The sequence below is a fragment of the Marmota flaviventris genome, chromosome 8 (genome assembly GCF_047511675.1).
Source record: "Marmota flaviventris isolate mMarFla1 chromosome 8, mMarFla1.hap1, whole genome shotgun sequence".
Taxonomy (NCBI): Eukaryota; Metazoa; Chordata; class Mammalia; order Rodentia; family Sciuridae; genus Marmota; species Marmota flaviventris.
In genome coordinates, this window is record NC_092505.1 from 23598145 (window position 1) to 23610564 (window position 12420).

At 31.9% G+C, this 12420-nt stretch overlaps 1 protein-coding gene across 1 annotated transcript in view; it reads left to right on the top strand.

The window, feature by feature from the left end:
• Positions 1–12420, top strand: part of Tmprss15 (transmembrane serine protease 15) — a 116688-nt gene that overhangs the window by 31149 nt on the left and 73119 nt on the right. Inside the window, exons 7-9 of the mRNA XM_027929285.2 lie at positions 1245–1353; positions 5765–5871; positions 11630–11770. Of these exons, the coding sequence (XP_027785086.2) occupies positions 1245–1353; positions 5765–5871; positions 11630–11770 (357 nt within the window). The remainder of the gene's footprint in view (positions 1–1244; positions 1354–5764; positions 5872–11629; positions 11771–12420) is intronic.

A 12420-nucleotide genomic window follows, 5' to 3' on the forward strand; every position in this document is an offset into this window, starting at 1 on the left:
GGCTGGTATAATTTGACAGGTTCTCACTCTCGAAAATTTTTTTTTCCTAATGATGCACTAGAAAGCATTGAGCAATGCACAGTCACAGTCCTGAACACCCAGGAATCCTATTCATCCATGGTTGAGTTACATCTGCTTAACCTGAAAGCCTATCTTGTTCCATTGTAAAAGCATATATACAAAAGCTCATGGCACAGTCCCACATATTGAAATGATAGCATTTTTACATTTTGAAATTTGTGTTATAAATAGTTTAATATTGCTGCAATTTTAAGGTCCATCAGGAATATTCTCCCTCTTTGATTCCATTCAGAAATTTGTAAGAGGCCCTTTTGAGTGAGATTTATCCTGGATTTGTCCACTTGTAGTAAAGCTTTGCAATTCCAGGGACAGGCAAACCAATCATATTCTTTAACATAGAATTAAAACCATGATAAAAAAAATCTTAGCAATTTGAGACAATAATAATTCACCTATATCACAGCAGGAATTACGGGAAGGGATTGTACTCTTTGTAGGCATTCAGAGTTCCAGGTCTTCTTCAGTTACCTTCTCTGCCCCCAAAGTCCTCCAAAGAATTCTCTACAACCTGCTCACAGAGAAGATAATGTTACAGAACATCTTTTTTCAAAACTTTTGGAAATAGACACAATTACTTCCACAATAGTTTAGTGACCAACTTAGTCACATGACTCCATCTGACTGCAAAGGATTTGGAGAAGTGTGATATAATCCTGCCTTGGGAAACAGAGTCCAGCAAACAGACAAATCTCTGACTCATGGACATAACATTTTGGAAAACTATAAATCTTGTGCAGCACAAGTCTGTTTATACCTTTCTAAAACCATCTGTAAAGTTTGAAGAATTACAAAAGTTTCACCAGCTTTGCAAATTGATTTTGTAAATTGATGTTGTTTTGTTCCCTTTTTAATTCTGCACATGCTTTGCTTCCTCTTGTTTGTTGTGGAATGCTATTATAATTGTGGTATATATTCCACTTTTCAGAAAATTGGAAAAGATGGAATTGTTGAAAATTTCCTTCTTCTTCATTCATGTACACTTTCACATGCTCAGAATGGGTTATGTTGTCTACAATAGCTCTATTATGGTATTAGAAAATAAGAGCACAGTAAGACTGCCCAGCTTTGAATTGCTGTTTATAAGCTGGGAAACCTGATAATAATGTAACCCCTCTAAATCTCAAGATTGTTCTTGTCTAACATTAATTGGCATTTTTTTGCAGCCACAGCTTGCGATGGAAGATTTTTATTGACTGGATCTTCTGGGTCTTTCCAGGCTATCCATTATCCAAAGCCATCTAAATCAAGTATTGCTTGTAGGTGGGTCATACGGTAAGAGTCCATCTTCTATGTTCTGTTCTTTAGTTATAAAGTCTTTTTCTGATGCAATGTCTTATCACTTCCAGTAGTATTTTTTTAAACAATAATTGTTACCAGTAACTACATAATTCTTTCAAACAACAAACTGTTCAAAAGTTTTTCATTCTCATTTTTACCTTTAAAAAAAGTCTGTCCTATGTATAACAGTTTTTAATAGATGAAGCCATATCATTGGACTCTGAAACAAGTTTGTTTCTTTCTCGGTGATTGGCACAGATTACAGGCTACTAAAGTAACTAGCACACATATAGAGCTGTGTGTCACAAGAAATGGAATTTCTTGTCATCTGCATCTGTCCTCAGAACGCAGTCCTCTGCCCATATCCACAGGGAATTAGTTCCAACCCCCCACCTTTGTCAATACCAAAATCAGTGGATGCTCAATTCCTTTATATAAAATGGCCTAGTATTTATATAGAACCTACACACATTCTCCCATTTATGTTAAATCATCTCTAGATTATTTATAATAACTAGTTCAATGTAAATTCTATTTAAATAGTTGTGATGATTGTTTAGGGAATAATGACAAGAAATGAAGTCTTTCCATGTCAGCACAATTATTTCTAAGTATGTTTGATTCTATTAGTCAGCTTTTCATTGTTGTGACCTGAGAAAAGCAATTTAAAGTAGGAAAAATTAATTTTTGGCTCATGGTTTCAAAGGTGTTAGCCCATGGCCAGCTGACCCCATTGCTTCCGGGTTTAAGGTGAGGCAATGCATCATGGAAGAAGAGCATGAAAAACAAAAGTTGTTCACCTTATGGCTTCCAGAAGCACAGGGGGAGAAAGAAAGAAAGGAAGGAAGGAAGGAAGGGAGGAAGGAAGGAAGGAAGGAAGGAAGGAAGGAAGGAAGGAAGGAAGGAAGGAAGGAAGGAAGATACATGATATACCCTCCCAGGGCAACCTCCTCCTCATGACTTAATTTCTTCAGATAGGACATACCTCCCAGAAATCCCCCCCACCTCCCAATAGTCCTTTTTATTATATTAATCCATTAATGCATTGATGAGATCAGAGCCCTCAGGATCCAATCATTTCCCAAAACCTCATCTCTGAATATTGGAGACCAACTCTTCAACACAGGAGCCTTTGGTGGATATTTCACATCCAAACCATAAGAGATTCATACTTGGTTAAATCTGTGGATATAGAACCCATGGCTATGGAGGGCAACTGCAATTCCTTTATAATTATGCCAAAAATTGTTTGCAAATCTTCATCAGTGTTATACAGTTAGTCTCAAGCAAACTAGAAAGGACTTCTACAACTTAGTCCAGCCCTTGGCCCCCTTTTGGCTGTATCTTGAATGACATTTGGGTCCATTATTATATACTTGATCTCCAAGTTCTTATTTCAATTGATCAATTAAATTGCTGTTGATTAAAATAAGCAGACTGCTGACAAATTATATAACCTGAATGTTTACCTAGCATTCTTCATGAAGAAGGAGTATCTGAAGTGCCTTGAAAATACTCCAAGGGAAAAAGAATTCATACTCGATAAATATGAGGGGTACTGAAATAAACTCATTTAAACCCATGTATATAATAATTTCTTTATCAATCTTTTCAATCTTAATGCCCATTGAAAATAATTTAATGCTTAAATTTGTATCATAATAAAGACAATTCAAATTTAAAGGGTTTATGTGCAGAACAGAATAAAAACTTTTGGTGTAATAATAATATCATTTATGTAATAATCATCCTATATCAATTAAGAATCTGTGTTTCTTTTCTGTCTCCTTCCTTTTTTACATAATTTTAAAACCCTTTTAAGAAATTCACTTTTGATATAGGAATGATAATATAAACCTGAAAAATCTAAAATGTTATCCTAAATCAAATAGTGTACTTCATGATGAAATTATAATTGAATTAGTTACATAATTAATTAGTGATTTCTCTTCTCCATCCTAATTACTATATCAGTGATTCATTGTACCATACAGTTATTGTTTTCTCAATGGTGATAAAAGTGAGTATAGAGACAATGACTTTTCTATATGCATGGCACACCAATTAAGTGGAGAAATATTTCATATGCAACTAAACTATATTTTGGGCTAGACCAACCCACCTTGACATTGTGACTACATTTATCACAAGTCAAATGGTTAAGAATATGGAAGTTAGTGTGAGACAGTCTGTGTGGGTTCAAATCAAGTTTCTTCAGATTTGTCCCAGACAAATAATTCCAGTGTTGCTGAGACAAATCTGAGATGCATCATTTCAGGCAAATTAATAAATCTCTGTGAACCCAAATTTTTACATCTATAGAGCTCAGCAGCCCCAACCACTTGGATCAAAGTCATCATAAAAGATAAAAATTAATATAGACTACTTTGTACATGTAAGTGCTCAACAAAAGTAAATTATAAAAGATTATCTAATAATACAATTATTACTAATTGTATTAGAGTGTATATGTTAAATTTAGAAAATATTCATTCTCTTAAAAATATAAGAAGGAAACCAAGATACCTAATATGATAAAAAAAAAAAAAAAACAAACATCAGATTATAGCCTTCTGGTAATCTTATTTTTATTGCAAGTGAGTTGGCTATTTTGAATTAAAAAAAAAAAAAGAACTAAACACAGTATGCACTTTTTCTCTTCAATCTCCAATTTGCTACTCTGAGAAGACAAAGGATGCTGAACAAAAAGGCTCCTAGATTGCTTCTGTTGCATTCCTTAGTATCATGGCTTAAAAGCAACACCTAATGAAGAACTGACTTTTCTTGTCTACAGACACCAAAACTTTAATTAAAAGAGCAGAAGTCATCTCTGAAGTTTTCTTTATTTCTTCTGTCTCTGTCTTCTTCAGCTTTGACTCTGGATTCCCTACAGATCTCAGTAGCAGGCTAACTCTGCCTGAAACTTCTGCTCCTTCATCTTGATCTCCTTGTTCCTGCCAACCTCCTGTGGTTACCAAGCACATCTGAGAGGAGCCTGTGAATGGTATCTTCTCACAATCACCACTGGAGCTTTTCAAAGCATGCAGACCAGAATCCACTCCAGAACTGTTGAACCTAATACCCAGGGATAAAGAGCATGTCAGGTTACTTTTGTATTTTTGGTTTTTCTTTCATTATTATTTTTTAAATTTTTATTTATTTATTTTTTTAACTTTTTAACCACATGCCATTGTTCTATCTCCCTGGCAGCAAACACCACTCAGATACATAAACCTGAGTTTCTTCTTAAATGGCTTTTAATTGTGCCCTGCTCCCAGCCACCATTTCATTTTATGTCACTCTACTCCTTGAAGACTAAACTCCAGCCATGAACTTCAGTGCCTGACTAGACTTAGAATGTAGCATTTGTTAAATCTTGGGTTTTATCACAAATAGTAATTTCTCAGTAAAGACCTTTAGACATTTAAAAATTAACTTCCTTTAGAGAGAAGGTCCTCGTTTGTTTGCTAGGCCAAATTACTACTAAAATTATATCTAAAAATGAGCTTGTTGTGCCCTTAGCCAGAAGGCCTCATTCATCTAGGGCCAGCTTTTGGGACAGGTAAACTCTCAAGGTTACTGCTTGGCTTTGGAAACTAAATCTCTACTCATTTTCAAATGTTCTATAATTCATCCCCACAAGATATCATCTCACACCTGTTAGGATAACCATTACAAAAATCAAAACAAAGTAAGCATTGATAAGAATGTGGAGAAATTGGAATCCTTGTGCACTAACAGTAAGAATATAAAATAATATGGTTATCTGTGGTTCTCAAAAAGAAAATTAAAAACAGAAAAACTATATGATCTAATAATCCCAGTTCTGGGTATTTATCCAAAATAACTAAAATCAGGATCTCACATGATGTATCTAGACTCCTTTGCATATTTTAGCATTATTCACAATAGCCAAGGTGTGGGAAGAAACTGAATTTCCATCAACATATAAGGGGGTAAAAGAAATATGACCTATACACACAGTGGAAAGTTATTCAACAATAAAAAGGAGGAAGCCCTGTTGATGATATGATGTGGATGAACCTTGATAACATTACGTTAAGTGAAATAAGTCAGGCACATAGGGTAAATACTGCATGATTTCCCTTATAAGAGTTTCCTCAAACTCACAGAAATGAAAACAGAATGGTGGTTGCCAGGTGCAGGAGGTACAGAGCAATAGCAGTTGGTGTTCAGTTCGTAAAACTTCACTTGTGAGAGAGAAGTTCTAGATATCTGCTATACAACATTATGTTAATGATTAATGATATGGTACTGTGCACTAAGAAAGTAGGTGTCATGTGATTTTTAACACCAAAAAAGAAAATATATGCACATTCTAGACAACATTAAGAATTATGATAATGGCTGAAAGCGTTGTAACCTCTTTATGCCTTTAATTTAGTGTAAACCAAGGACTTTCCATCAAACTGAGCTTCGATTCCTTTAAAACAGATTATAGAGATGTGTTAAATATTTATGAAGGTATAGGATCAAGCAAGATTTTAAGAGGTAAGTTATAAGCATATAATATAATCCATCATCAAAATGAAAATATGTGGGAAGCTTTTTGGAGTAAGGTGTTTTCCCTTTAATTTTAAACTAAATATGAACTGGAAATTTAGGTTACTAGAAGGAAAAAGCAAAACTAGTCCTCATTAAGAAAATTAGGAAACTAGTGCTCTATGTTATCTTTGTAACAAAATAGTGACTATTTCTTATGGTCCTCTTCTAATTGATGTTTTTAAAAAATATGAAAGAAATATTATGTATTTGTTTATCATACATTCTTCAAACATTAGTCTCCATTAAACAGAATTCAGTCAAACTCTAAATCTTATTATTCTATTTTCTCTGACATTGCATAATGTATAAACACACAGAAACTCTGTCAGTGTTCACTCTGTTGGGTAAAACAGTGTCTAGCATCTGAGATAAACAGAGTAAACAGTAGTGTAGATAATACTGCTACTACAAACCACTTATCATTAGTATATAGAAACTGATAGAATCTGAGGAGAAGGTAGAGATCCATGAGTAATATGTACTTTCCCAGCCCACTTGTTCTCTTTGGCCTCAGAGTTCACAGTTCTATTTATGGTATACAGTTTAAGAAGGGACAAAATTCTAGGAGGAATCTTATTAATAAAGTTTTGTCATTTTAACATCCAGATTGTGGGTAGTGAAAAGTAAATCATATCTAAAATAAAATGACTTTAATTGATTGAGTGATATGGGAAATATTTAAATAAGTGTTAATAATATTTAGATTTTATGGATGCTATTGATCTGACACTACAGAATGATTTATGTAGATCTTCTTATTTAATATTTTCAACAAATCTGCAAAGTATGTATAGGAGTCAAATGAGATCCAAAAAGTCAAATGATCCCAAGTTCACAGAAATAGTTATATTAGAGGCAGAAATCAAATCAAAACTCTTTGCATTCCAGTTATCTTAATTTATTGTTTTAAACAGATTATTTTAATTTTAATAAAGTTAAATTTTGATGAATTTATTTTTGCATAACCTATTTAACTTTAATTGAATTAAAATTTTATTTATTAGCTAAATTAATTAATTAATTGACTAGAAAAGTTGAATACTTAATGAATAAGGGAATTTTTCATTGTGCTTTGAAAGCCCAAATTCAAATAGAGTAATGAGAATGCATAAAACGTGAACTCATGGTAAATAACATTTGGCTTAAATAAATGCACCAATTATTTCATAATCATTTTTGTTATTGAAAAATGCTCTTCTTTAAAATTATAATCAACATAAATATTTACATAGGTAGGTAAATATTCAAGTTTATATAAATATTTTCAAAGGCAAATGTGACATTAATAAATTTTAGCATACATTGATCTCTTATAATGCATGAAGTTATTCTGTCAGGACTTTTTCAGCTTAATAAATGCTCCCCTCACAACAATTATGATAGTTTCTCCGTTACAGATGATGAAATCTAAATTAAAGAAAGTTAAATGCTTTGTAAGTGGTAGGTACTCTCACAGTCCTTTACTCTTCAAACACCTTGATTCATCTAAATATTATTTTCAATGCTTAGACTATCAGTAATTTATGAATAAATTTTAAAATAGTTAAATGTAATGATGCAAATAATGCACAAATATTTACCTTAAAAATGTAATATGAAAGAGAGTACAAAGAGGTCTATAAAAGTGTTTCAAATTATAACAGGGTCCTTTGCTTAAGACCATCTAAAATTTTTATTTCAAAGTTTTGAAAAAAAATTTTAATTGTAATCAGAAAAAAATAAAAGCATTTGATTGTTAAAACAAATTTTATAATGAAAATAAGAGTTTTTTTAAAGAAAAGCAATAATGTCATACCCCTAGCATCAAGCATAGTAAATGGTATAATGTAAAAAATCTCAGTATTTGTGGATTTAAATTTAGGTTAATACGTTTATATTTCTATTGTATGGTATTAAGGTGAGTTTTCAATGGGGACAAGCGGTAATTTTTCATGACTTTAGAGTTATTTCATATTGAAATAATTTCAAAACTTTCGTTCTCAGTTCACAAGCCCATCTAAAAGCTTTGCAAATCTTTTGTGTGAGAGATACTTATCAGATTTACTTTCATTCAATTCCAATTAGGAAATGTATCTCAAATGATGTTGTAATTTTTATCACTTGGAAAATATTTAGATATTAGGAAATCAGGAAAAATGGATTATCTAGAGAAATTATAAAACTGTCTAACACCATGAAATATTTGCTGTATTCTTGATTAGAGTAGTCAGGATAAACAAATCCCAAAGTCATTTTTGACTTTCAGATATAATTATGATATAAAAGTTCTCTAACTGGTAAAAAGTGTTCCAGAAAGATGGACATTACATAAAAAACAAAAAGAAGAAGAAGAAGAAGATAGAGTTTGATAGGGTCTGCAAATACTTTAAGAACAGAAGTAAACCAGAATATATTGCCAGGAGAATAAGTTTAAAATATTCTCTTTATGTTGCAGTGATGAAAGTATAAATTCAATAGTGGTAGTAATTATCAATGCTGCATATGCTTAAAGTATTATATGATAAATGAGCTCATTTAATTTTTTTGTTCATAAAAATCCATAAATGTTTCAAATCATCATCAAAGAAATACAACATAAACAGTCTCAGAAAGCACAATAAGCACACTGTAATTGATTTCAAAATGCCAAGCCCAGAATATGTACTTTGAGTGTGTATTTGTTAATGTGGTTATTTACCAAGTGCTCCAGTGACATTCCATTTCTACAAGACAGGACTGCTGATGATATATCTTTACCACTGTGGCTTAACACTGTGTGATGCCATGCTTTTAAAACTAAAGGTCACAAAATCATGTATGGATATAGCAAAGCTCAATAACAGACCTGGTGAATCTTGCTAATTGTTGGTTTATCCTACAACAAAATAAGAATATTGTGGATTTGGAATTGAGTAATCTATGCAAATATTTTTCAAGAAAAGCATTTTTATAAGCTTTATGCTTTGTATTGAGACACTTTGTGTACCCTCGAAAGTACCCACTTACTGCGGCTGGGGCTGTAGCTCAGTGGCAGAGCGCTTGCCTAGCATGCATGAGGCACTGGGTTCAATCCTCAGCACCACATAAAAATAAACAAATAAAATAAAGGCATTCTGTCCATCTACAACTACAAAATAAAATTTAAAGAAAAGTACTCATTTATTCACTCCTGTTGATAGGAATACATTACATAGAAAAGTTTAATGAGCACTGGCTTAAAGACTTGCCCTTTCCAGAAACTCTAAAAAATTATCTAATTATGATATCTAGCAAAAGTAAAGATTTCTTCATCAGGAATTCCATAGAGTTCCTCTCATGTTGAATAATTCCACAGATTTTTGTTTGTTTTGTTTTGTCTTGTAACTCATCAATCAAATATTTCTAATAGAGAACCTGCTTATTTTCTTCCAGGTCATCTGGCCCCACACTGAATTCATAGTGGGCACTCCATTAAATGTGTCAAACACATTAAAAATCCTTTATACTGTGCAGCGTATACTCTAGTGGAAGCATTTGTACTTCCATAAGTGGAATAACATAACTGGCTTTGAGCTTTATCTGTTGAGTCCTAATCTATAGAAAGTCTCATTCTTGTCTATCACCCTCTTTCCCAACTTTCCAGCATCTTTATCATGCTTCCCTGCTCTCTTTCACAAAACCTATTCACCAGGGTCATTGCTGTTAGAAGAAAAATGAGGAGTTAGTTCACATTCAGGTGTGACTTCTTGACAACTCTATGTAAATTATTATTTACAGATTATTGAATTTTTGGAAGAAATACTGTATTTTTGTAAGGAATTAGTGTTGAAAATTTTATTCTATCATGTAATATAGGAAAAATTCACCTTTTTAAAATTATCAGGCTATTGGTTTCTTTTTTCTTTCAACAAAAGGCATTTCTTTTATGTAGGCAAACTGTATCACTCTGTGTACTCACATCTTAATACATGCGCTCAAATATTGACTAAACTTCTCCCATACTCTGACATAATGATAGAGGTACAGAAAGCATTCAATCATAATCATAATCTATGCCTTTTCAGGGCTTATAATAAATTGGTGTGAGAGATGTACCATCGCTAGCATTCATTGAGCACTTACTATCAGCAGTCCCTGTTCCAAATGGAAATGATTTACTCTTATAACAAATCTTTATGAAAATTTTATTATCACAGAGAAAATTGAGGCACAGAGAAATCTACTCAGGCATAAAGCAAGAACTGAATTGAATACTGACTCTGAAACCCCAGTTCTTAACCACTACCCTCTACTGTCTTTGTTTATACAAAAGATACATGTCTTTCATTCGATCTGTGGTTCAAGGAAAACTTAAAAATCTGAGGAAAGTTTTTAAAAATGTCTACAGACACATATTTTATACTCTTTATAAGGGGTTATTGACTATTTCTGATGCAGGTTAATGGATCTGAGGATATACCCGCAGTCTACTTAGACCAGTGCAATAACATTGGAAAATTTAGGAATCCAAACACATTACAATCATCAAAGGTGCCATTGAGCCACCAGCCTCATTCACATCCATCCAGAAACAGTTGTGCCAGAGAATTCCAATGCTGTAGAAAGAAAGCAAGAATGAGAAAGGCAGACAGGTTTAAAGGAAACTTTCTGGAATATTTACATACCTTAAGTGACTAGACACCTATGAACTACAAAGTTTTTCAACATGAGAGCAATTTTGGTTACACAATTACATATGCTGGTAGGAGGAGTCTAAATAATCAATATAATTCTTCATTAGGAAATACTGGATGACACACATTTTGGAGGAAAATATTAAGATGTGAATTTAAAACTCAAAAATAACAGTGATGCTTTGTCTGCAAGTGTGGTCAATTTCACAGACCAGAATCTGATATCTAGGTCACATTATCTGACTAAAATATTAAATCATTATTTCCTAACTTGTTTTTTCATTACAACTACCAATAAGAAACTTTTAGACTTATTTTCTTCTGGATGTTCAGGTAATTTAAATATTTTATGTAATCTGTTTATGTGTGTATATGTGGGCTTTACAAATTTAAAATCTTGGGCTGGGGATATAGCTCAGTTGGTGAAGTGCTTGCCTTGCATGCACAAAGCCCTGGGTTCAATCCCCAGCACCACAAAAAAATTAATAAATAAATAAATAGAATGAAAAAAAATTAGAAGCTAAGGCTATTTCTCACTCCCTTAAGAATCAAAATTGAAAGATAACATTTATGTGGCTTAGAGTTAAGGCGGAAAGAACAACGATAAAATCAATATAAAGTGCTATGGATTCAATACTTAATCACCAAGTATTATATTGATGTCCTACAATTATATCAGAAAAAGAAACAAAGATATACTCTTTTTTCTAATATTGTGACTGCATTTTAGCTCCTTTGGTATGGCATAGGATATAACTGATAGAGCCAAACTAACTTTTGGCTTAAGAACTGTTTAAATTTGTGTTTATTACAGGAACATTTTCAGTAAAAGAATACATCTTTTCTTTTTAATATGTGTACACAATGTATGTGCCTACTAATTAAAAATGAAAAAGTTTTTTAAACCATAAATATGTATAGTAATTTGAGGTTTTCCAATACTCAGAAAACACACTTCAATTAAGTAAATCACAAATGTAATGCTTTTAGTTAACTGAGTAATATCAGAATGATGGATAAATTGACGGATAAATGGATGTATTCCTATAACAGTAATTCATTTTCTTTTGTAGCTTCCCTTTGTGAAAATAGTCCCGGCACAATTAGAATCTTTTCCAATCAAGTTACTCTTACCTTTCTCATAGAATCTGATGAAAATAATTATATTGGCTTTAGTGCAACATATACTGCATTTAATAGCAGTGAGCTTAATAGTAAGTATATTTTACTCTTAATCCTTTGCATTTTCAGGTTCCTAATATTTTAATAGAATTTTAAAAGTATCAAGACATAAAATGTTCATCATGGAATTTCATTATGAACATATTTTATGTACATCTCTTTTAATGCCAGAAAGAAATTATAAATTATAATATAGTTCACATTCTTCATAGAAATCTAATAACCAACTTGAGAAAAATTATAAATTGATATAAAAATTAAATTAAAAATGTTATATAGTGCAATATTACAAGTAAAATGTTATTGATTAAACTAATTCAGAGCTATTTCCATGTAGACTTAATTTTGATCAAAGTACTAAATTTAATAACAAGGAGAAAAAAATTGGGGGAATAAAGTTTGTGTGGGTAAACCAATGGAGATAAGATGTAAAACTTAAATAACAAAAGCTTGTATTTGCTCACGTCATGATGAATATTAGAAACACATTAATTTAACACAGTTGAAAAGAAAAGATTTTTCAGACTTAATGTAATGAAATAAAGTGAAGATTAATAGAAAAGAATGTTTTTACTTATCCCACTCAATTGTAAACTCTACAAAGTTAGATTATTTTCAACATAACTTAATGTAACTGCTTATATTGTGAACTTAATTTTAGGGCTCTTTCCTTCATTTTTAT